Source organism: Bombus pascuorum, chromosome 11 (assembly GCF_905332965.1).
Source record: "Bombus pascuorum chromosome 11, iyBomPasc1.1, whole genome shotgun sequence".
Lineage (NCBI taxonomy): Eukaryota > Metazoa > Arthropoda > Insecta > Hymenoptera > Apidae > Bombus > Bombus pascuorum.
Window position 1 is genome coordinate 11,933,339 of NC_083498.1, and position 26,313 is coordinate 11,959,651.

At 43.8% G+C, this 26,313-nt stretch overlaps 1 protein-coding gene across 1 annotated transcript; it reads left to right on the forward strand.

Moving 5' to 3' along the window:
* Nucleotides 1-3,045: 3,045 nt before the first annotated feature.
* LOC132912222 (dynein beta chain, ciliary) lies at nt 3,046-25,200 on the forward strand. Its single transcript, XM_060969463.1, has 37 exons — nt 3,046-3,283; nt 3,361-3,593; nt 3,854-4,119; nt 4,305-4,711; nt 4,947-5,374; nt 6,235-6,476; nt 6,547-6,814; nt 7,086-7,629; nt 7,910-8,227; nt 8,492-8,846; nt 9,174-9,445; nt 9,507-9,887; nt 10,066-10,214; nt 10,513-10,542; nt 10,975-11,220; nt 11,523-12,054; nt 12,508-13,072; nt 13,607-14,123; nt 14,620-16,496; nt 16,598-16,959; nt 17,043-17,519; nt 17,772-18,036; nt 18,141-18,490; nt 18,552-18,814; nt 19,131-19,427; nt 19,491-19,660; nt 19,771-20,074; nt 20,140-20,609; nt 21,016-21,570; nt 21,826-22,126; nt 22,202-22,483; nt 22,656-22,957; nt 23,058-23,185; nt 23,274-23,488; nt 23,547-23,903; nt 23,975-24,123; nt 24,390-25,200. Exons 1-37 carry the CDS (start codon nt 3,046-3,048, stop codon nt 24,682-24,684), a joined length of 13,410 nt encoding a protein of 4,469 aa, XP_060825446.1. The 3' UTR covers nt 24,685-25,200.
* Nucleotides 25,201-26,313: the final 1,113 nt, after the last annotated feature.

Below are 26,313 nucleotides of genomic sequence, written 5' to 3' on the forward strand. Positions count from 1 at the left end.
TGCTGTGACTTTGGACGTCAGACGCGTGTATCGTGAAACGAGGCATGCGTGAAAAATGACACGAGCTTGAAAAGCTCCCTAAATAAGAAATCGTGGCCGCATCCGCTGGAACCCTTCGAAGTGAGAGCGAAAATAGCCGCGGGACTCGCGGCCGATCATCAATTTTCAGCGTGTCAGCGCGCAGCAAAAAGGGCGTCTCGAGAGTCCGGAGTCCTCGACTTCCGGCTCGCAGTTGCTCGCTCGCGATCCTCCGCGTTTTGCACCGCGATAAAAGAAGCCGTGCAGTGGATGACGAATGGCGAGCAACCAGGACAAATTTCGCCCTGGGGTAGATAACGTCCGAAATCATTACCAACACCCCGTGCAAATTGTTTGGCCGACGCAGCTCGAAGGCAGTCTCCTTTTTTTTCCGCCTACGCCCTACCGTTTCAATTTGGGGACGGATGTTCGAAGGAAAAGTGATTGATGATCGACCGAGTACCGCGCTGTGCAAGGGGTAGCCTTCTAGAGAGTATGAATTGATTAAGAGAATGCTGTTGATTCTCCGAAACGCGGCTGTGGATTGATCGTTCGAACGAAGGGTGACAAGGTTTGATTATGTATTAAGGAGCAGGCGATTCTTGGGTCACCTGTTGAGGGATTACGAATCAGGCATGTTAAACGTTTCCAATGAGTTTTAACGAGTCGACATGTTTGGTGCCACCGAACTTTTGTACCCGTGTCGCTATCCATACGATATTCATTGAATCGTAATCCAGGTAACTAAATGCTCGAATACTATTTAGAGAAATCTTTTTAAACACGTACTTTCAAATTGGTTTCAAACTTGTTGCCTAAAGTAATCGCGACAGTGGAGTCTAGTGAAATCTCGAAATATTTCGTATTATATTCGTAAAAGATATCTACAAGCGAGCGTATGTATACGAGAGAATTTATTCAACTTCGTTAACTTGCATGTAACTTCGATGTTCGGAACGTGGACTAATCAGCTCTTATTGAAGAAACTGAGAGATCGAAGAAACTGCGCCCCTCTCGCGTCACATCTAATTTACACCCTATAATAGAGTATTCAACGAAGATGAAATTCGTACAGCTACGAAAATTTTCATCTCTTCTCTTCGCTCATTCGAACGAAGGGTGAGCGTTCACGAAACGAAAGGCACACCCTCCTCTTTGCGAGCAGCGTGCATGGGTCAAATTTTTCAAGTTATACGCGCGGTTCGTTGGTGCGTGTGGAAGCCGTTCCGGAGATGCTCGAGGAGCGGAAAATCTGCTGGCTTTCGGGAAACGGCAGACGGCTAATCCGTCGAGAGAAATTAGTTCTGACGTTTGATCGGGGATACTCGAGACTCTTGTACGTTCGATGGCCAGATGTTCTCGCAAGCTGCTCCATTTTTTCCATTTTTCTATAGCTTTTTGGCAGCTTTCGATCGTATTGTGCAGGGTGCAACCGAACAATGGCAGCAATACGTATACGTATATTGCGTGTACTTGATCGATAAGCCGATTAGAGAACGAAACGAACGTCCTTTTTTCAAGAACTCGCGCTATCAACGTTGCGTTCTAAATCCCCCTGCCAGCAAATGGCACCGCTTTTACTGGCTGAAATCCAAGGACAAACAGCTGCAGTGTCTTTCCGCGCCTTCCTATTTTTACGTCAGCGCAATTTCCTCGTTTTTACGACCGATCGATCGAACTGATCGGGCCAATTTGTCTCTTGCATTGTAAGCGACGCGATCAATCGACGACGTCTTTTACTTTATCGAAACTCACCACCGTCATGCAGAAAGCCACTTCTTATCGCTGCCATTTTCTAATCGTAAGACTCTCTGGCAATTACGATCTACGATTTCGCTCGCAATCCGCTTGTTCGATCGAAGAACAGGTTGTACGTAGATTCTTCTTCCAATGAATCGCATTTATCACTTTTGTCCATAATTTTACACATGCTCGTCAACCTACCAACGTCGGAAACAAATATAAAACGTTCGATAAAAGAATCGAGTTAACGTAGAAAAAACTAGAGGTAATTTCGAAAACTTGGAAGAAATGAAATTCACAAGAAAAATACTAAATCTTCAAACGATAATTAAGTACCACAATCGCTGGAAAAATTCTTCTAAACTGTATCATGTCACACAAGGAAACGTTCGGTCGATTCATCCGTGGACGAGGAGCTTCGACATCCCCGATGAGTATCATTGATCGTCGACATATTAAAAAAGTTATTTGTCGTATTTTATCAGCTGCATATTGTCCACAGTGAGCCACGTCGAAAGTGAAACGATCTCGCGACAAAGTGCTCGATCGAAAGTTTACAACGAACGTAATCCGTGGACGCGAAACTCCGACTAACGTCCTCAGCGAGTACGAAAGAGTAAAATGGTACCTGCCAGTACGCGAAAGGCGGTATCGCGTGCGATGTCAGTCGTTCTCGAGGATATTCCGTGCGTCCCGTGACAATAGGTAGGCAACGAAGGCATAGGGTCGTCTAAAAGACACGAGCCTCCAATGCCAGAACGTAGTTCCGTTCGGTTCAGTCGGTGCCTGGTCTCTTGACCTGCTTGCACGACGGCCACCAAACGATTGGCATTTTTACCCCGCGTCACCACTCCCCCTTTCGTGGTCACGTCAGCCTTTTACATATTTTCCATCCTTTGAGATACGCCAGCATTGTGTTACGCTTGCTTGGTCGCGTCACGAGAGTCCTAGCGTAGTTCTTTGAAGAGGAAATCCTGTCGTTCGAAGTTAAGCCGACGTCTCTTTCAAATTCTCACGTTTCCTACGATTTAACGTCTTTGATAAATTAATTTCTCGACGGCGAAGTCGTCATTAACAAATAAAAATGTAAATCTTACGTCAAGATTTAGAATCTACAGTCGAGTCCCAATCGGATACAAAACTTTCGACCCAAGTATGTCAATAGAGAAAATAATAAATGCGATAAATATAAAAATAACATCTTACGTCGAGAGTTAAAAATTCCGAATCTAAACGTATAAACTGAGAATCTAAATAACTTATGTGGAATTTGTATAAGTAGAAATGGCTACTCCCGATGGACCAGCGGATTTTCGTTTGGAGTACATCGGTGGTTTCGTGCAGAAGTCGCTGAAACTGAAGCCGGAGAAGTGGGCCAGGTTACTCCTCACGGAGGAATACAGAAACGCTGTGCTGGATTTTGTTGATAATCCTCTGCCAGCTGCGCTTTTCGTAGCTTTGACGCCGAACGCGCAATTGGTGGCTTCAACCTCGTTCCCTATACCATGCCAGAGAACCAAAGGTGAGTACGATAACGAAAACTTTCCAAAATATCCGCCTAAAGCAAAATCTTGAAAATTCTTCTCCATCGCTATTCAGGTATTTACGCGGTGAAGATAGAACAGGCGCCGTTATCCAAGGAGAAAGACGTTTGTTCATCGTCGCTGATATTAGGAGACCTGTCGTCTCGAGTTGTCGATCAATTAGCTACTTTGGTGGACAATTTATTCGCGCCTCTGTTGAGCAAAGCAGAGAATCACAAGGATTTGCCTGACGTCGCGATTCAGGACATCTGTAGACACGTTCATTCTCTTCGCGGTACTCTGTATCAAGTAAACTTTCCTTCTCTTCCGTAAAGATTTAGTTTTCATACGCGTGTTCTCAGTTTATGATATACAGGGTGTCCCCGATTTCAAGGTCAGAGATTCGGGAGCGCGTAGAATATCGATAAGATTTATTTGTTTCTGTTTCATTTTGGAAAAAACCGGGAAGAAAGAACAAGGGACATGCTGTATATTTAGATTCGAAATGGTAGATTCCACAATGGTGTTGGCAGAACGAAATCGTACGAATATTTTCCGTCGAAATACAGGTGAAAGGCCAGGTAAACGGCAGAACGGTGCTCCCAATGCCAGCCGGAATGGAGAGGGCAACGGAAGTGGAGAAGCTGGTGCGAACAGAAGGTCCCCAAGCCGTCGATCTGTATTTGAAGAGCGCCATCGAGGGTGTCGTGATAAAGTGGGCCTACTTGGTGAACGACGTTGTCACTCAGGAATCTGGCGCTGCTTTCGAGAATGGTCAAAATCCCACTCCCTATGTCGAGCTTGACTATTGGTCCACGAGACTAGCTAATTTAAGGTAGAGGATATCGAGTGTCCATCCCGGCATTAATTTATTTCTGATAAAAAAGTTGAAAATAAGTATTTTTTCTATCAGACACGAAAAATGTAGGAAACCTGAGCGGTAGGGTAGTAATATTCTCCAAGTCTAACAAATTACAGTATCCAAAGGTTGATCATTATAGAAGAAGGATCGTTTTCCAGATATATCTACGATCAATTGCAAGAGGATCGCGTGAAGAAAATGGCGAGCATTTTGGAAACGACAGACAGCGCCTATTTCCCCTGCTTTCGCACCCTTTTCGATAACGTGGTATCCTCGATGGCAGAGGCGAAAGAGATATCTCTGTATCTATCTCCATTGGCCAAGTGTTTCAAAGCGGTCGAAGAGGTCGACTTCTCCGAGGCTAAGCCGCTAATGGCCACGCTGATACACTCGGTCGGATTAGCCTGGTCGAAATCTAGCTACTATCAGAGCTCCACCAAGGTGATCATCATGTTTCGACAGATTTCCAACCTGTTGATACAGGAGGCTCGTCGATTCCTCGACCCGACCTCCATTTTCCAGAGCGACGTCGACGAGGCTTTACAGCGTGTGCAGATATCTCGAGGTTAGAATCGATCAAAAGATCGTTCTCATCGTTCGAGCACTATCTTTCTATCGCGATTCCATTTCTTCAACTTGTAAGCCTTTTTTAATTTTACTTTGTTGTTTTAATTAAATTTAACGTTGTTCTTAATTAAAATTTTTTCAGCATCGACACTGCTGGAATAAAATTTTCAGACTTTGTTTCGTCTCTTTCGGAGACTTCGTAGATCAAAAGCATCACAGGCTCTTTCTTGCAGGCATCTTGGAAGAGTTCAAACGACAATTCGAACTTAGGAAAGACATGCCAGCGATGAAACCCGATGCGCCACCGTGGACCTTCAATTCCAGCGCCGTTTTCGCTCGCCTGGATGCTTTCTTGAAACGACTGAGCGACATCGAGTGGCTATTTAACACCGTGATGGAATTTTCGAAGCTGGAGAAGATAGAAATCGGTGGGATCCTCGGCCGATCCCTCAGCACCAGGATCGTCAATGTGTACAAAGAGTTCCAGCAGCTGTTCGTTTCTTTCACGGTGCGGGCAAACGACGCGCTCGAGCCAGACGACGAATCTTTCACCGTAGACTGTGCCAAGTTCAACGAGTCCATCACCGATCTCGATTGTAAATTGGCGGCCATTCTTTGCCAGGCTTTCGACGATTGCGGCAACCTCGAGAGCGTTTTCAAGGTACCGTATCTGGTAGCCTTGAACAAGTGTGGTAGGATAAGTGGTAGGATAAGTGGCGGGGGAACGGGCCATTTTTCAAAAAACTACAATTCTTCTATCGATCTGCTTTGACAGTGTAATAAAACAAATTCCAAAAATAACGATCTTCGAGATTTCCTCAGTTTCTGGATGCGACAGACGCATAACTTCAAATAAAAACTGTTAGAATTTAATCTTAAAGTTAAGATTAATAATTTGTGGAAGACACGATGTTTACGTTGAAATAATATTCAGTGATGTTTATTAAACAGAACTACAGAATCAGATGTATATAAGCGAGTGATATAATTAACAACGTATGAAGATTGTTGATTATTGACTAGTTACTCTCAGACTAGACGTAGGTAGTGACCCACGATCCCTTAAATATTTTGAACCCCACTCTCTATACGAACCAGCTGGCAGCGGAAACGAACAACGCAACAAACATCGCAAGAAGACTAAAAAGGAAACACCCAATAGACCTCATAAAAGATATAACCTAGCAAACACGAAGATGGCACCCCTCTGGGTGTAGCCACCCACATGCTATGTTTATTTTTATTTTATTTTTTTTTTTTTACCAATGAGATATAACACTTTACCAAATGTCCTTCAGGACAAATTGTAAAAAAAAACAAAATAAACTAAAAAAACTCTCTATACAGTAACGAGTATGACCTGTGTAAGTGTCCTGTTCAAATGCCTGTGTAAGAATATTCGTGCCTATGCGTGAAATATCGTTGTATTCCGACAAAAGCAACTATATTTTATAACAAATAAAAACTAATTTTTATACGATAATTTTAACAACTAAAATTCTTACAAATTTTTCGTTTCAGTTGATAAATATCGTCGGAACGGTGCTAGACAGACCAATGATAAGCAAACAGTTCGCAAATCGCTACACCAGAATTTTGGATCTATTGAACGTGGAGCTGACTGTAGTCGAAGTTCTGTTTAATCGTGGCACCAGAGGCGCTCTAATTAATCTTCCACCTTTAGCCGCGGCCTTGACATTTATCAGCATGCTCAGACAACGCATCGATCTTCCCGTTCAATCTTTCAAAGCTATTCAACATCCGTAAGTTGTTTAAATAGAGATTTATATTTCCTAGAACAATTTAATTACAAAATAATTATACCGATCGTAGAATAGTGAACAGCGAAGAGGGCCAGAATATAGAAAAACGTTATGAGAGGCTTATCCAGATCTTTAAGGATAAAGAGACTGAATTGTTCACGGAATGGGCACGAACCGTACCTGACGCAGTCGATATTGGACTGAATCGCAATATTCTCTATCGCGAGAAGGATTCCACGTTACTGCTCAACTTTGATCCCCAACTTTTGTGTGTTTTAAAGGAAGTGAACTATCTGAAGCAAATGTCTCGATCAGACATTCCCCAAGAGGCAATAAAGGTATCTATTCGCTTGACGTTTCTCCTATGTATCTCTATACGTATACCACCACAGCAAAGTATTTAGGCTAAACTTGATTTAACTGCAAAATGACATTGTTACAGCCGTTGCATGTAACGCAGTGTAACGTGGCATAATAAAATTGCTATTCGAAAAAACTAAAGAACATTCGAAAGAACTAAATAAACATTTGGCGGCAATTTTGTCGTTCAGCTCTTTTCGTTGTCAAAGTGTGACAAGTCAAGGTTCGTTAATAGTCTTCGATATGTAGGTGTCGGAAAACGTAGAAACGTTCCGAAAGTTCCGCACGCTGCTAGCAGCCACGGTGTGTTCGTACAACAACGTGTGCAAGACGACCAGGCGAGTGGAGTTGCAGCTGATCGAGAAGGAGATAACTAGGATCGATTCGTTGGTGTCTCGAGGAGAAACAGAATTATGCTGGAAGTCGGACGGCGTTCTGGAGTACATCGTGGAATTGGGTGAACTCGTGGAGGGGCTGTGGAAGCGAATCAAATCGACCCAGACGAACGCCGAGAAGATCAAAGCGGTGCTGGACGCCTGGACGAGGACGCCTCTCATCGAGAGGAAGGATCGTCGTAAGGACGCTTTATTGTCGTTCGACGAGCGGCCAGAAAAAGTATCAAGACGTTACGGCGAGGTCGAGAGGGCCGCCGAACAGATTCATTCGTTGTTGGAAGAGAACAGGCTGCTTTTTCAAGTTTCCGACGAAATGGAGGAACCGTGGCAAAAATACGTAGATTACATCGACAGGATCGTGATGGAGTCCCTTCGAAGAGCTGTGGGGTGTTCGTTAGGTGAATGGGCTCTCGATATTTTTCGTACAATTATTGTTTCAGGCTTTCGTCGCCATTTCTTTAAATTCTCAAATTATGGAATCTCTTTAAGTTTCCCGTTTTAGTCGATTCATTGCAAACGGCGAATCAATGGTCTGCGATTTCTAGAATTAAATAAACTTTTACGTACAGATTTTTTATAATCGTTTCTTCCGTATCGTTACGATTCTATTTAAGTACGTTGCTTCTGATTCTGTTAACCGTCCATGTAAGATTTCCTTTTCTCTTTTAATCGTACCAGGCTATTTGGTAGACAATATGGATTCCAACGAAGAAACCGAGCCGCTGTTAGAAGCGAAGTTAGAACTCAGGGAACCAGATCTCTATTACGTGCCTTCATTGGAACCTGACGATCCGGATGGTCTGGATCAATTAATCTTGGCACTTTTGAACGATATCATAGGGATGGCTGCACTGGTGCCACGATTAAAAAGAGATGCCGTAGGATACAGCAAAGAACTAGAGGAAGATCCGGATATAAAGGGGATGAAAAATGAAATTATGAATAACGTTTCGACCGCGGTAGAGGAAGCTACCGAATTCTGCAGCAACTTCGAAGGTATAAATACCACGAGATACTAATCTAAATGCATAGAATTCGCGTAATGTGGAAAAAGTACATAAAATATAGCAAAATGCGGGCTAATAGCTAATAACAATAATTTACTAATAGCAATACGCGTTGTACATCTTCAAACCTTTCGCAAACGTATAAAAATCTACTGCCTACGAATTATAATAGAATCAACGAACATCAGAGAATGTTTCTACGTTTGGTCTACTCTATGATCCACCCTCGTTCTTAGTCGTCTTATTTTATCAGGATACGCCTATCTCTGGTTAGACGATAGAGACATGGTGATGCAACAGTTTCTCGAGTATAGCCGACAATTGACGATGGAGGAAATGGAGATGGTGGCCGCGCAGGATCCCAAGGGGCCGACACGGTCACCGCCGAAAATGGAGCAATTCCGCGAGCAAATCGACCTTTACGAGGGCCTCTATCTCGAGATCGAGGAAATGGAACCATCGAAAGTGTTTTGTGGCTGGTTCAGGGTAAACCTCAGACCCTTCAGACAGTCGGTGCTGAACATGGTCTGCAAATGGTCCAGCATGTTCAAGAGACATCTGGTCGATCGCGTTACCAGCAGCCTCTCGGATTTGGGATCGTTTATAAGGTGTTTTCTCTTACGAGTTACTATTCTTTGTACGAGCAAACGAAGAACGATTTCAACTGTTCGTAGATCGATAGCTATGCCGGCGATCGCGATATTCGTTGCACGTTCCATAATCTCGGGCTACTCGCGTACTTGGCTACTTTTATTCGTCTCTATAGATCGGATCTCTTTCCTTAGATCGCACGTAGAAGGAACGTCTGGCTTTCGTATTTTTCTGAAATTGAGAAATTTCCCGAAAGAGTAAAAATGGCTACCCAGAGAGCCAATATAAGGAAAAAGGAAGGGGCCGCTTTTCGATGGATTCTTCAATGTATATTTTATTCATAGACGAGCAGACGAGGGTTTGCTTCAACCGATACAACCAGGTGACTACGTCGGACTCGTTAGCGTGATGGGTTATCTCTTGCAAGTGAAAGAAAGACAACCGACTACGGATGAAATGTTCCAGCCGTTGGAAGAGACGATCGAATTGTTGAAATTTTACGATCAGGATATCCCAGAGGAAGTAAACGTTCTGCTTCAAGAACTGCCCGAGCAATGGTCCAGTACGAAGAAACTTGCGCTTATGGTTAAACAGCAAGTGGCACCCCTGCAAGCAGGTACATACATCCACATTCGTAGATATTAGGACAACTGCTAATTTTCTACGAAATAAAACAGGCGAAGTGTCCAGAATACGAGGACGAATCTCCGCGTTTGACACGACCATAACTCACTACCGCGAAGCTTTTCGACGCTACAGTTTCTTCAAACACGACTGTTCGAATCCTTACGAACTGCTAGACGAAGGACACAAGGAGATTCTGATGCTGGAACGTCAAATGAAGGACATCCAAGAGTCTGCATCGTTGTTCGAAGTTATGGTGCCAGAATTCAAAGTGTTGAAGCAATGTAGAAGAGAGTTGAAGATGTTGAAGCAACTATGGGACTACGTGAATATCGTTAGAAGCTGTATAGAAGGATGGAAGACTACGCCTTGGAGGAAAATCGACGTAGAGAACATGGACATCGAGTGCAAGAAATTTTCCAAGGAGATACGAGGTTGGTGACACGATATTAACTCTACCGCGTTCTTTCAGTTGCATCTTTATCACGTTAAAAGATATCTCGTGTTTGAGCAAAATATGGAAAAAGAATATTAGAAACCCGTGTCGTTTGTTACTAAAACGAGCAAGCTATTTCCAAACGTGTCTTTAATATACTAATTGCAATGAATCAGCCCTGGACAAGGAAATGAGATCGTGGGACACTTTCGTATCGTTGGAGGCAACCGTGAAGAATATGTTGACGTCCTTGAGGGCCGTAGCAGAACTCCAGAATCCAGCTATAAGGGAAAGACATTGGAGGCAATTAATGAACAGCACCAAGGTATCGGCGGAGGTTAAAAAACGAAGAATAGGTTTACGAAAAGGATTGAAAATAATTTAGATACGTTTTATATTACGTTTTACATGATATCCAATTTTTTATGAAAGACTGTACATATATATATATATATATATATTTTTGTAAGAATTTTTTGTATCGTTGTACATGAAACAGTTTTTGATGAATTTTATACGAAAAATAGTTCTACATAAGAATTCAGATCAGCATATTTTTATAAAAATTCACCAAGATGTTTAGAGTTAGTTGCACCGCTGTATATACGCTATCGGTGTTGCAGAAACTGGGCGACATGACTCCAGAAATGACCGTAAGTCCACTGTAAATACTGGCACTTTGTTCTCTAAATAATTATTTCCGAAATTTTTAAGCACGAATATTCAAATCACCGTCACGATTAATCAAAAAATGCATTATTAGTTACTCATCAGTGCACGTATCACGTATGTATGCGATCAAATAATTTGTACTATATTTTTATCATCGTTTTTCGTTCGTTCTATGTATCACTCACTGTATATATTTCATCGAATAAATTGATTTTGCATCCGAAACGTTTAATTCTTCGTACACCTGGCTTTACGTTTATTTCTTCAGATTCTTCGTCAATGTTCACATTGCATAAATCTCAAATACGTTCGCGATAATTTTAAACCATACATGATTCATAATGATACACGATATTCATAATTATAAATGCTACATACTTAGAGACATAGCCAGTAAAGACGAATGCGCTTAGGTACGATTCGTTATGGACGAGTCTACCACGTTGGCCGATCTTCTGGAGCTAAATCTTCACGAGTGCGAGGAAGAAGTGAAGAACATCGTGGACAAAGCGGTGAAAGAAATGTCTATGGAAAAGTACATGAGAGAATTGAACGCCACCTGGTCGAAAATGGAATTCGAGAAAGAAATTCACGCTAGAACTGGCGCTACCCTAATAAGAGCCAGCGAGGAATTGATCGAAACGTTGGAAGAGAACCAGGTACTTTCTACACGGATCGCTTGTTACGCACTCGAGCACGAATGTTGCAAGAATCGCAGAGATTTAGTGACTTTTGAACAAATTACAGAATTGGTTTTTATCGCACTCGTCAGTTAGATTTGCACAATGTGATTCGTTTTACATAGAACAAACCAGCAGAGATCGTACTTGGTGAAAATTTAAAGAGACACGAGCGATTCGACGATGAAAGTTCGGAGAGATATTATAGCGACTCGAGGCACAGTGCGATCGATTTTGGAGAAAATCGACTCGATTAGGGGCACCTTGTTTGCTTTTCATAGGTTCAGCTACAAAACCTTATCACTTCGAAGTTCATCGCCCACTTCCTAGAAGAAGTCTCCAGCTGGCAACGAAAGCTGAGCATCGCCGATCAAGTTACTACAATCTGGTTCGAGGTGCAACGAACCTGGATGCACCTCGAGAGCATCTTCACCTCCTCGGAAGATATAAGAAGACAATTGCCGGTGGATGCCGAGAGGTTCGATCGAATCGACAAGGAATTCAAGCAAATGACAGAGGAACTAGCGAAGACGCCAAACGTCGTGCAAGCAACGAACAGAGATGGTCTGGTGTCTTCTCTCGATATCCTCCAAAAGGAATTGGTTCTCTGCGAGAAAGCCTTGGCAGAATATTTGGAAACGAAGCGTCTCGCGTTCCCGAGATTCTACTTCGTTTCGTCCAGCGATCTGTTGGATATTTTGTCGAATGGAAATCAGCCGGAGATCGTGGCCAAGCATCTGACAAAACTATTCGACTCCATGGCTCGATTGAAATTCGATGACGCGGCTGCTGGCTCGCCAAAACGCGTATTGGGTAAGTAGATCTCTGCAAGGAATAAAAGTTGATTTTTCGAAGATTCTTCGTCCGAGAAACTTACCGTGATATAAATTATACTATAAATTGTAAAGAGACTTTAAGTACATATTTATTCAACTCCACTTTCGATCCTTCATAGATCTATATGTTGGGAGATATCATTATCATAGAACATACAATAGCCACGAAGCTTTTTGTCTCAAAGAATTTCGTCTGTCGCTCTAAGCGTACCACTGATCTTCTTTGCACGTATCACGCGCGACAAAATATTTTTATAGTAACAAACCTTTGTTAGTTCGTGCCGTGTAGAAGTCTCGTATCTTTCGAACACATGGACCGTCACGCGACTATTATATATTTCGCCCTGGGAGCCGCGACAAATTAAATTCCACTACGCCAAAACGTTTAATTTTTCATACATCTTATGCAATGAAATACTCCTGTTTCAAGGTATGTTCGCGAAAGATGGAGAGTACGTGGAGTTCGCAAACTGCGAGATGAGCTGCGAGGGCGCAGTGGAGGCATGGTTAAATCGTTTGCAACAAGCGATGAGAGTCACAATAAGATACTATTTCAGCGAGGCTGTGATAACTTACGAGGAGAAGTCCCGAGAACAATGGCTGTTCGACTATCCAGCTCAAGTTTCTCTCTGTGGAACGCAAATTTGGTGGACGACCGAGGTGAACATCGCGTTCGCCAGACTGGAAGAGGGTTACGATAATTCTCTGAAAGACTATCTAAAGAAACAGATCTCTCAATTAAGTACACTGATCACGCTATTGATCGGAGAGCTAACGAAACAGGAGAGACAAAAGGTGATGACGATCTGCACTATCGATGTACATTCTCGAGACGTGGTGGCGAAGCTAGTGCAGTCCAAGGTGGAGACGTCGCAGGCGTTCCAATGGCAGAGTCAACTTCGCCATCGTTGGGACGAAAAGGAGAAGGATTGCTTTGCTAATATTTGCGACGCGCAGTTTAAATACTCTCACGAATACTTGGGAAATACTCCCAGGTCCGATGGTTCTTCGTCTCCTCTCCTTTGCATCTCTGTTAATTTTCGCAGTAGGGATTATGGAATCTAGCGACTGGTTCATTGACACTCGCGTTAAAATATTGCTCATTACTGTTCCTTATACGCTTCATATTTTACTCGTCGTTTGAATTTTTAATTCCTCGGATAAAATCGATTTTTCTCTATTCGTTTTTAATCGAGTAATCATAGAAGTGTCTTGTCAAAGATCGATTCAGTTAATAGCCTAATATTTTCCCATAAACGCTATGATAAATATCATAAATGATTAAAAAAAAGCAACGGTGCCTGAGAAGCCCGACTTGATCGTCTCCATATTTCTTTTTTAATCTTTTAATTAGATACATAAGTGCACGATTAGTATCTATACTTTTCAATTTACGGAGCAGATCGACGTGGCTTCTCAACGGTCGAAACAATAACCAGGCAGTAATAACATGAGAATTAATAATTATAATTAGACAGGATTCCTTAAAAGTTTCCCAATTCCCACTAAATCGTGTCTTTCCTATGCAGATTGGTCATAACACCGTTGACGGATAGATGTTACATAACCCTGACCCAATCTCTTCATTTAATAATGGGTGGCGGGCCAGCAGGCCCAGCGGGCACTGGAAAAACCGAAACCACCAAAGATCTAGGCAGAGCTCTCGGCATAATGGTCTACGTGTTCAACTGTTCCGAGCAGATGGACTACAAATCCTGCGGTAACATCTATAAAGGATTAGCCCAAACTGGCGCCTGGGGTTGTTTCGACGAGTTCAACCGAATCACGGTAGAAGTACTCTCCGTAGTAGCTGTCCAAGTGAAATCGATTCAGGACGCCATTCGAGATAAGAAAGAGAAATTCAACTTCATGGGAGAAATAATCAGCCTGGAACCAACGGTCGGCATATTCATCACGATGAATCCAGGTTACGCAGGACGAACAGAGTTACCGGAGAATTTAAAAGCATTATTTCGACCGTGTGCCATGGTAGTTCCCGATTTTGAACTCATCTGCGAGATTATGTTAGTGGCAGAGGGATTCCAGGTAGGGATCATGGTTTCGTATGTTGTATCAAACAAATTCGTGTACCAAAGCTACGCCTATACTTTGATCTATGCATCTTTTGTATTATTTCACGTGATTATATTGATTCGTGCGATTCCTACAACTACGAACTTTGGTTAAGCTAGGAATTTGCGGAAGGAAAATACGATTATGCAACATTTCCACGTTACAAATATAAAAATAAATACTAGTACCGCATCCACTAACAAAATTTATTCGAATACACGTGTACAGGTACATTTACGTCGTCTACTTCGAGAGTAACGAAGCTCTATTTATAACAGTTTTTCTACGTTACCTTTTAAAGATCTTGAAGAGGTCTCTTGGAAGATATTTTTTACACGAGGGAGAATTTTAAATTTTTTATCTTTCCAACTCTGCGTATACTTCCCCTGCCCCTCTATCGTCTCACCGGTCATTCTCTGATCTTTCTATAATATTAAAAACATACGAAATAGGGTTCTCAAAATTGCAGGATGCGAGAATTCTAGCGAGAAAGTTCATTACGCTGTATACTCTATGCAAGGAGCTGTTATCAAAGCAGGACCATTATGACTGGGGATTGCGCGCGATAAAGTCGGTCCTCGTGGTCGCCGGAAGTCTGAAGAGAGGAGACCCCGGCAGACCGGAGGAACAAGTGCTCATGAGAGCTCTTCGAGACTTCAACATTCCCAAAGTGGTTTCCGACGACTTGCCTGTGTTTATGGGTTTGATAGCCGACCTGTTCCCCGCCTTGGACGTTCCCAGAAAACGCGACGTGGAATTCGAGAAAATGGTTAAACAGGCAGCAGCTGATTTGAGGCTGCAACCGGAAGACGGCTTCATCCTCAAAGTCGTTCAATTGGAGGAACTATTAGAAGTACGACACTCGGTTTTCATCGTGGGAACTGCAGGATCCGGAAAGACTCAAGTTTGGAAGTCGTTGTTTAGAACGTATCAGAACATGAAGAGAAAGCCCGTGTACAACGATTTGAATCCGAAAGCTGTAACGAATGACGAACTGTTTGGAATAATTAATCCAGCGACCAGAGAATGGAAGGATGGCTTGTTCTCGGTTATTATGAGAGAACAGGCTAACTTAGGCGGAGAGAATCCTAAGTGGATAGTTTTAGATGGCGATATCGATCCCATGTGGATCGAGTCGTTGAACACTGTCATGGACGATAACAAGGTTCTGACTTTAGCTAGTAACGAGAGAATAGCTTTGACTCCCGTGATGAGGCTGCTCTTTGAGATCTCTAATTTGAGAACTGCTACTCCAGCTACCGTATCCAGAGCAGGGATTTTGTATATCAATCCTCAGGATCTAGGCTGGAATCCTTACGTCACGAGCTGGGTGGAGAAAAGAACGTCGCCGGTTGAAAAATCCAACCTGGTTATGTTATTCGACAAGTACATCCCTGCTTGCTTGGAAACATTAAGAACAAGATTCAAAAAGATAACACCGATCGCAGATATGGCGCACGTACAGATGCTATGTCATCTTCTTCACTGTCTTCTCAAGCCAGAATTAACCTCCGCTGATTTTTTGAAGGAACATTACGAACTGTACTTTGTTTTCGCTGCCGTTTGGGCTTTTGGTTCCTCCATGTTCCAAGATCAAACGATAGATTATCGCGTGGAATTTAGTAAGTGGTGGATAAATGAATTTAAACAGATCAAGTTTCCCTCGCAAGGCACCGTGTTTGATTATTATATAGACTCTGAGACAAAGAACTTCGTTCCGTGGTCTCAGCGTTTGCCAAAGTTCGAATTGGACCCTGAAATACCTCTGCAAGCTGTTTTGGTTTACACCGCCGAGTCTATTCGAATTAGGTACTTTTTAGATTTATTAATGGCCGAGAAACATCCAGTGATGTTGGTTGGGACAGCTGGTTGCGGGAAGACCGTTCTCGTAGCAGAGAAACTTTTACAGTTACCTGAAAATTACACAGTATCCAATGTACCCTTTAATTTTTACACTTCTTCGGAGATGCTGCAGAAGATTCTGGAGAAGTCTCTGGAGAAGAAAGCTGGTAGAAATTACGGCCCACCTGGGAATAAAACTTTGGTGTATTTCATCGATGATCTGAATATGCCAGAAGTTGACGCTTATGGAACTGTCCAACCGCATACTTTGATCCGTCAGCATTTGGATTACGGTCACTGGTACGACAGAACGAAGCTAACCCTGAAGGATATTCACAACTGTCAATACGTTAGCTGTATGAATCCTACGGCTGGATCTTTCACCGTCAATCCTAGACTGCAGAGGCACTTTTCCGTGTTTGCGGTCAGTTTTCCTAACAGCGATTCGTTGACGACTATTTATTCGTCTATCTTGAGGCAGCATTTGTCCAACATGGAACACAGGTAAGCCTCGAAAATAAATTATCGTACGAAGCGAAGCGGTACAACAAAATGAAAGTATCTTCGTTGTTCGATCGTTGTATGATAATTAACGCATTTCGCAGGTTTCCCATTTCTGTCGTCGAAATGTGTAACAGCATTGTTCAAGCGTCGATTCAGCTGCATCATCGTTGCGCTCAAATGTTCCTCCCAACAGCAGTGAAATTCCATTATATCTTCAATCTTCGTGACTTGTCGAACTGCTTTCAAGGATTATTATTCAGTGGGAACGAGTGTCTACAGTCTTCTATAGACTTGATCAGATTATGGCTCCACGAGACGCATCGCGTTTACGGAGATAAGCTTACAGATGAAAAGGACATAGAGAGCTTTTCTAAACTGCAATTGGATATTTTGAAGAAGAACGTGGAGGAAATTGACGAGGGCGCCATTTTGGAGAAGCCTAATATCTACTGTCATTTTGCAGGTGCGCGGACGCTTGGAAATATTTCTTGGATCTCAAACACGCCACGAGAAAGAAAAAGTTGCATAAGTTTGTTATATTGCAAGGTGGAGTCGGAGAGCCAAAGTACATGCCGGTAAAGGAGTGGTCGAATCTGCATCGATTGCTATCGGAAGCAATGGTGAGCTACAACGATCTGGTAGCTGCTATGAATCTGGTGCTGTTCGAGGACGCCATGATGCACGTGTGCCGGATAAACAGGATCCTGGAGTCGCCTCGAGGCAGCGCTCTCCTCGTCGGTGTGGGAGGTTCTGGCAAACAAAGCTTGTCACGATTGGCTGCTTTCATAAGCTCGCTGGAGGTATTCCAAATTCAGTTGAAGAAGGGTTATGGAATCGTCGATCTGAAATTGGAGCTCGCCGTCCTGTATAACAAGTCGGGTCTGAAGAATCTGGGCATCGTGTTTTTGATGACCGACGCTCAAGTGGCGAACGAACAATTCCTCGTGCTGATCAACGACATGCTTGCTTCTGGCGAGGTTCCAGATCTCTTCGCCGAGGACGAAGTGGAGAACATAATAGCAGGTCGATGAATATTTCAGGTTGTTTGTCTTTTCTTTCGGAACAAGGATCATCAACTTCAAAATCCCTGTGATTCGACTCGTTCTTTTTTTCTCTTTTTCTCTTGAAACCATTCCAAATGGATTTCTATTTGAAACACGACGCCTAAGTCATTCGTTTACTTTTGTCTTTTTACAATAAGGATTATCACGTACGTAAAATTCGTACGATTTAATCGGCTAAAGTATTTTTGACGATCGAAATACTCGGTCACAGGAGTTCGTAACGAGGTGAAGGGCGCTGGTATGTTAGATACCCGCGAGAATTGTTGGAAGTTCTTCATCGACCGGGTGCGCCGCCAGCTTCGGATAGTTCTCTGCTTCTCCCCTGTCGGATCCACTTTAAGGATTCGCTCGAGGAAATTCCCGGCCATAATAAATTGCACGGCGATAAACTGGTTCCACGAATGGCCGCAAGAAGCTTTGATGTCTGTGTCGAAGAGGTTTCTGCAGGAGTTGGACGAACTTCCGGAAAATTACAGGTAGAGCGGAGAATATCGATCGGGACGCCCCTAAAATGCGTGGTACGCGCCTTCAATAGCGGAGAGGATGCTGAGCAATAAATATACGGATGCTTTCGATACAGGGAGGCTGCGGCGAAATTTATGGCCCACGCTCACACGACCGTCAACGCAGCCAGCAGACATTATTTGGCCAGCGAGCGCCGATACAACTATACCACGCCAAAGTCCTTCCTCGAGCAGATCAGTTTGTACACTAGATTGTTGAAAACGAAGGCTTGCGAGCTTCGTGGTCGAGTAGCTAGGCTGGAGAACGGTTTGGAAAAGCTTCGTTCGACCGCGGTACAGGTGGATAAATTGAAAGAGAAACTGGCGATGCAAGAGGTAGAATTGCAACAGAAGAACGACGCAGCCGATGCTCTGATCGCCATTGTTGGTATCGAGACGGACAAAGTACAAAAGGAGAAAGCTATAGGTAAATCCTTTAGGTAAACCAGTCCTTTTTGCTTGTATTTCACGTTTCGTGTTTCGTATAGCGGACGAGGAAGAGTCGAAGGTTGCTATAATAGCTGAAGAGGTATCGAAGAAACAGAGGGACTGCGAAGTGGACTTGATGAAGGCAGAACCGGCTCTCTTGGCTGCCCAAGAGGCTCTGAATACACTGAACAAGGCGAATCTGACGGAATTGAAGTCGTTTGGTTCGCCACCAGGTGCTGTAACGAACGTAACTGCCGCTGTGATGGTTCTCTTGGCTCCAGCTGGCAAAATACCCAAGGACAGGAGCTGGAAGGCTGCCAAGGTACTTGGAACAAGGTCATCGCTAGTCCGTGCTCCACCGTACACCTAAACTGGATAGTTATAAACGCATAGAACGGACTATGGTATGGTAGATTTCTCAAAATCTTTTGGCTGCAAATCTTTAGTCCACCATCACCGCTGTCTTTTTCTTTATTAGTTTTCCATATCCCTTTGAAAACTTACCGTCCGAGCTAATTTAACGTGTCGAGAGAAGCTCGGAAACACGCGAGAAAATCACCGAAGGAAAACAGTCACTGCGAGTTTTAGCGAATCATATCGCTCTGCGTGAGATTATTTCATCCGCGTTGTTTCTTCAGATCATGATGGCGAAGGTCGACACGTTCTTGGACTCACTAATCAACTACGACAAAGAAAATATACATCCGGAAGTAATCAAGGCGATTCAACCGTATCTGAAAGACTCGGAATTCGAGCCAGAATTCGTGAGATCGAAATCAGCGGCAGCTGCGGGTCTCTGTGCCTGGGTGATCAACATTATCAAGTTTTACGAGGTGTTCTGCGACGTGGAGCCAAAGAGGAAAGCGTTGGCACAGGCGAACGCAGATTTGGCCGCTGCTCAGGAGAAGTTAAGCGTGATCAAACGCAAAGTTGTTGTACGTAAACTCTGTTAAACGTGATTCCAAACAGGTTTAGTTAGAGTGCTGTTTCTGGAACAGTCGTTGGAAGAGCAATTGGCGAAGCTGACGGCGGACTTCGAGCAGGCAACGTCCGAGAAGCTCAAGTGTCAACAAGAGGCGGACGCGACCAACGCTACGATTGCTCTGGCTAACAGGCTGGTCGGTGGTTTGGCGTCGGAAAATATACGATGGGCGGATTCCGTAGCCAAGTATGTCCAAATTTATAGCCATATACAGCTAATTTAACAAATTCTAAAAGTTCACATCTTAACACTTACGAACGCGATTGTACAGATCCTTTAAAGAAAAATTTTTAAAGTTTCATGCAACAAACGTCCACCCTACCCGGTGACGTTCTCCTGGTGACATCGTTCATATCTTACGTGGGATGTTTCACGAAACAATTTCGCCAGGATCTGCTACACAAGCAATGGCTACCGTTTTTACGTAACGTAGAACCGACGATTCCAATCACGGAGGGGCTGGACCCTCTGTCGTTACTGACGAACGACACACAGATAGCCAAGTGGAACAACGAAGGACTTCCAAACGATAGAATGTCGACGGAAAACGCAACTATTCTGACGAGTTCCGACCGATGGCCCTTAATGATCGACCCTCAGGTATAGGTCTATCTGTCACGAGGTCGCCTAACGTCACTCGGATCTCCATCATTATTTTTCCTTAGCTGCAGGGAATTAAATGGATCAAGCAGAAATACGGGGAGGAACTTCGTGTCATTAGGCTCGGGCAGAAGGGTTACTTGGATGTCATCGAGCAATGTCTAGCAACCGGGTCGACCGTGCTCGTCGAGAACATCGGCGAAACGGTCGATCCGGTGTTGGATCCACTGTTAGGCAGAAACTTGATTAAGAAGGGTCGGGCGATTAAGATCGGCGACAAGGAGGTCGAATACAATCCGCTGTTCAGATTATTATTGCACACGAAGCTGGCTAATCCCCATTACAAACCCGAGATGCAGGCTCAAACTACTCTAATTAATTTCACCGTAACGAGGGACGGTCTCGAGGATCAATTACTAGCGGAGGTAGTGAAAGCCGAGCGACCGGATCTCGAGGAGCTGAAGGCTGAGCTCACCAGACAGCAGAACGATTTCAAGATTACGCTCAACAGTTTGGAAGATTCCCTTTTATCGAGGTACGTTGCTCGTTCGACCTTTCACAACAATTTCCATTTCCTTTACTCTCAGCGTCAGTGTTTCCCAACCTTTTCTCAGTCACCACTCCCTTTCGTATTAGCCAGATAACCCGAAACCCTCCCTTCTATGTAATTATATACCAAGATTACCGATAAAAACGCGATAAGTATATTTTTATCGATTGCTTCGTTTCACTGTCATTTTACGATTAAAAAGGAAACATTATCGTTTATTCCCCCTTCTAATCTTCTTATGGAAAGTGGTACACAGGTTGGGAACTCGAACTCTATAGTTAGCCTATCTATCCTCTTGTTCTATCGTCTTGTTTCTGAGCGAATTTCAAAGGATTTACAGCGATGGAAATACAATTCGATTTGAACGATAAAATAACAATTTCGTGGACAGATTGTCTTCAGCGGGCAGCAACGTTTTAGGAGACACGTCGTTGGTGGAGAATCTGGAGACGACGAAGAGGACCGCGGCAGAAATCGAGTCGAAGGTGACGGAAGCCCGCGGCACCAGCCGTGAGATCGACGCCGCGAGAGAATTGTATCGACCAGCGGCAGCCAGAGCTTCTCTCCTCTACTTCATCCTGAACGATCTGAACACCATCAATCCAATCTATCAATTTTCCTTGAAAGCTTTCAGCGTGGTGTTTCAAAAAGCCATCTCGAAGGCCGATCCCGCCCCAGACGTGTCCGCGAGAGTGAAGAATCTGATCGAGTGCATCACCTATTCCGTGTTCATGTACACTAGCAGAGGGTTGTTCGAGTGCGACAAACTGATCTTCGCGTCGCAGATGGCGTTTCAGATACTACTCGCTAGGAACGAGGTGACTGCAGCAGAGTTGGACTTTCTCTTACGGTTCCCCATCACGCCGCACGTTACATCCCCCGTTGATTTCCTTTCCAATATCAGCTGGGGTGGAATTAGGAGTCTCGCTAGTAGAGAAGAATTTCGGTAATCGAAATTTCACGTACTTTTTTTTATCTTAAATCGTCCGTAACAGGTTACAAATCGTAATGACGCGAGTAAAAATTTAGAGAATTTAGATTTAATCAGAAATTTCAACTCTCGAACGAGCAATGTTAGCGATTTAGTTCCATTTGATTGGTAGCGTTATAGCTTTATTTTTATTTTTATTTTGTGATAAAGAAATACGATAGCGCGGAAATATCGTTACTGGTTGCGTACGGCGATGTTTCCTTTGCGCAGCAATTTGGACAGAGACATAGAGAGTTCGGCAAAGAGATGGAAAAAGTTGGTGGAATGCGAATGTCCGGAACGAGAGAAATTCCCGCAGGAATGGAAGAACAAAACGACTATTCAGCGTCTGTGCATGCTCAGGGCACTGCGACCCGATAGAATGACCTACGCAATCGCGGCATTCATCGAAGAGAAGCTTGGTCCAAGGTATATCGAGGGCAGAACCGTCGAGTTCGCGAAATCTTACGAAGAAACTAGTCCTTCTACGCCCATCTTCTTTATCCTTTCTCCTGGCGTGAATCCTCTGAAGGTAAAGGAACATTTCCGCAATGAATAAAAGCATTCGCCTTTTATCTGACAAACCTATGAATTTTCATTTAATCAGGATGTAGAGGACCTGGGTCGCCGCTTGGGTTACACGTTGGATAATCAAAATTTCCACAACGTGTCGCTGGGTCAGGGACAGGAATCCGTTGCAGAAGAAGCTATGGACGTGGCCGCGAAGAACGGCCATTGGGTGATTTTGCAGAATATTCATTTGGTGAAAAAATGGCTGCCATTGTTGGAAAAGAAATTAGAAATGGCCGCAGAGGGCTCGCACGAGAATTACAGGGTGTTTATGAGCGCGGAACCAGCTAGTACACCAGCAGGGCACATCATTCCTCAAGTAATATTTTATGCTTAATATCGTTGCGTCCTCGAGTACGAATATAGGATCGTAGGAGATAAAATTCCAGAGCGTAGAAAAAGCTGAAAGTTTACAGAGTTTTCAGCTCGAGGCACAACGATATGCGATTCGATGCTGTAGAATACTAAGAGGTTAATGAAAGATTAATTAGGGGATCCTCGAGTCGTCCATTAAGATTACGAACGAACCACCCACGGGGATGCAGGCGAATCTGCACAAAGCTCTGGACAATTTCACCCAAGAGACGTTGGAGATGTGCAGCAAGGAGGCAGAGTTCAAGGCCATTCTATTTTCCCTCTGTTACTTCCACGCGGTGGTCGCGGAGCGCCGGAAATTCGGCCCACAGGGCTGGAATAAAATCTATCCCTTCAACGTAGGCGATCTTCACATCAGTGTTAGCGTGTTGTACAATTACTTGGAAGCTACGTCGAAGGTGCCTTGGGAGGATTTGAGGTTCGTCTCGATTTCTTTCGTTATTTTTTAGCAGACTGAGCAATTCTAACCGGTCGTTTGTCACATTCTTTTCACAACGCACTCGTGCACGTTCGTAAAGGTATCTTTTCGGCGAAATTATGTACGGCGGGCATATAACCGACGACTGGGACAGAAGGCTGTGTGTCTCCTATCTCGAGGAATTAATGCAACCCGAATTGGTCGACGGAGAATTGCACTTAGCGCCAGGTAACAAGACTCCCGTTAGAGTTCCAACATTTTTATCGATGGTTCTTCTCGTAATTGGAGAGCAATTAACGATTTAAATATTGCAAAGGATTCCCAGCGCCACCAAATACAGATTTAGCCGGTTACCATGCCTACATCGACGAAGCGATGCCTGCGGAATCACCCTATTTGTACGGTCTACATCCGAATGCAGAAATAGGTTTCTTAACGATGACCGCAGAGAATCTCTTTAAAACCGTGTTTGAGATGCAACCGAGGGACGCGGGTAGCTCCGGAGGACAAACAGTGACCAGGGAAGAAAAGGTAGTCGTTTAATCCGTTCCATATTAATCATCGGACGATAACTTGGCTGTGTTGAAAGGTGAAGCAAACACTGGACGAAATAATGGAGAAACTTCCAGAGGAGTTCAACATGACCGAAATAATGGGCAAAGTGGAAGAAAGGACTCCGTACGTGATCGTAGCATTCCAAGAGTGCGAACGAATGAATCATCTGACCACGGAAATAAAACGGTCGTTGCGCGAACTGGATTTAGGTCTGAAGGGAGAACTAACGATCACTTCAGATATGGAGGACTTGGAGAACGCGTTGTTCTTTGACCAAGTGCCACCTGTTTGGGCTCAAAGGGCTTATCCATCTTTATTAGGACTGGCAGCTTGGTTCGTCGACCTGTTACTGCGGATCAGAGAATTGGAAACGTGGTCCACTGACTTTGTCGTAAGATAGGAAAATTAACGTATCGGTTATCCTTTTAAGTTATCGTTATTACGAGTGAATCATCGTTTCAGTTGCCACCATCGGTCTGGTTGGCCGGATTCTTCAATCCTCAGTCGTTGCTCACGGCCATCATGCAATCGACAGCTAGGAGACAGGAACTTCCGCTCGATAAAATGTGCTTGCAATGCGACGTGACGAAGAAGAACAAGGAGGAATTCACGTGCGTGAATTTCATCTTATTTATTTGGAATTTAGAATTATCGACGAATTAAGTTAGTCGATCTGATCGTTTCAAGGCACAATTTTTTAATACGTTAAATTATTTAACCGTTCTTCGTAAAAAAACGACTGAAGAAGAAAGGAACGGAAACCGAACGAGATCGTTGCACGGACAATTACGTTTAAAATTGCTTATTTCAAGTTCTTCGTCATTTTAGCACCCTTCCGAAGGGTCAACATTGACTGTTGTCTTTTTTTATACATCAGGGCAGCTCCCAGAGACGGTGCATATATTCATGGGATATTTATGGAGGGAGCACGATGGGACGTGCAGTCTGGCATTCTGGTCGATTCGAAACCGAAGGAACTGTTTCCCGTGATGCCGGTGATCAACGTAAGGGCGATTACACAAGATAAACAAGACTTGAGGAATATGTACGAGTGTCCTGTTTATAAAACGAGAACTCGAGGACCTACTTACGTGTGGACTTTCAATTTGAAGACCAAAGATAAGGCTGCAAAGTGGACGTTGGCAGGTGTAGCGTTGTTGCTTCAAACTTGAATACTCGTAAGATACTGACGACAAGAGTTTCTACGAATAAATAATTAAAACAGGAGAGGGTGAATAAAATTTACGATGTAGATTTTAGTAGAAGATGTCAGTAGAGGCGCGTTAAAGGAAACCCCAAACAACCATTCGATCACTGATTCCCATAAATACCAGGCCGGGCAATTGCGGCGGAGAAAGAAGAGAATAATTCGAGCGTGAATCTCGAAGGACCCATCGAACGAAACGGGATATCACGGGATGGGCTAATCGGCCGAGAGTTAATAAACCGTAAGACGATAGAAAATCGACGCGGTGGATCGTTCGGTTTCCGTTTCGTTCGAGGGACAGAGTATTCCGTGATCCGTGGAAGAGGAAGAAATTATCCGTTATTCGACGAAACAAAAGGTCCCTCGAAGGTTTGCCCTTCGAAAGGATCGATACTCGCGGCTCCAGAGACAAAACAGGACCGTGTACGTTGGTCAATTTAATATACGAAGCAGAAAAGAGGGAGCGAAGGGTCGGAGAGAGAGAGAGAGAGAGAGAGAGAAAGGGAAAACGGTATGGAGCGAGCCTTGTAAAGGTGAAAACGCATAGAGGATACAAGGTTTGCCCACCTCGGGGACATAAAAGCTTTCAGATTGCGGCACGGGATCAAAATTGTATCGTGTTAGCGAGAGAAATTAGATTTCCTTTCCGCGGGAACGTGGAACCGCGCGCAAGCAGAAACGATCTCTTTCTTCCGCGAGCGGAGAATGGAATCCTATCAAATATGCAGAGGTTATTAGCTCTCGAAGGAGAACGGAAAAATGTTTACCCTCCAACTTTCCCCAGGTTCCACCGTTTCTGGCTGGATTTTATCCAGCCTTTCGTCAAGCCTCCCTTTAAAACACAGGGACGATAAACTCTTGTTGATCAACTTGTTAACTAATGCAGGCGCGCCGCTTGTCTCCAACCGTTTCTTTCTCCGGCAACCGTGGATTCTTTAATGCGGCAAGTTTCCTTTGAAAGTCTGCTCTTTCGAAGATAACGAGCTACGTTTTAAAGTTCCTGTTCAAAGTACCAAATTTTCGTCCGCTTCACAGTCTCGCCTTATAAACATTTTATAAGGGCTGATCAGAAACTAAGGTTCCCTCGGTAATAGTCCCTCGTATGTTAATTTAGCTTCCTTGTCCGTAGAAATTATTTGTGTCTCAAAGCGTTTAACGAGTACAACTCCAATCGTCGATTATTTATTTCGAGTACTTTTTAACGACGACGTAGCTCGAGCTTTAATCGAATGAAAAGAAATACGCAGTTTCTTCGGACAGGAAACTCTTTCGAAATAAGAGACAGTACGCTGTAATTAAGGAAAGCAAAATTAGTTTGCACATTATACGTCGTACTATTTCTCGAAAGATCTAAATTCAAGTAGTTGTACTCGTGTTTCGATCGATGCTACGATAAATTTTACTTGTAGGACGTATCAACGTTATAAACGTTTGTTTAACCCGATACAAAAGTAAAGTCCGATGGTGCGTGTCCCGCGCAGAGTCGACTCACGAATCCCATCGAACCAAAGGGAGAGAGGAAAAAAGTGTCGGTCCCTTGCAGAGAGGTCGGTGATTGGCTGCCAAACACCCTCTTCGTGATTCCTGTCGATCG

Coding starts and splice junctions, on each gene's coding strand:
- LOC132912222 (XM_060969463.1), top strand. CDS start 3,046: ATGGCTACTCCCGATGGACCAGCGGATTTTCGTTTGGAGTACATCGGT. Junction 5,375..6,234: donor ACCTCGAGAGCGTTTTCAAG/GTACCGTATCTG, acceptor TTTTCGTTTCAG/TTGATAAATATCGTCGGAAC. Junction 16,960..17,042: donor TATCTACTGTCATTTTGCAG/GTGCGCGGACGC, acceptor TTATATTGCAAG/GTGGAGTCGGAGAGCCAAAG.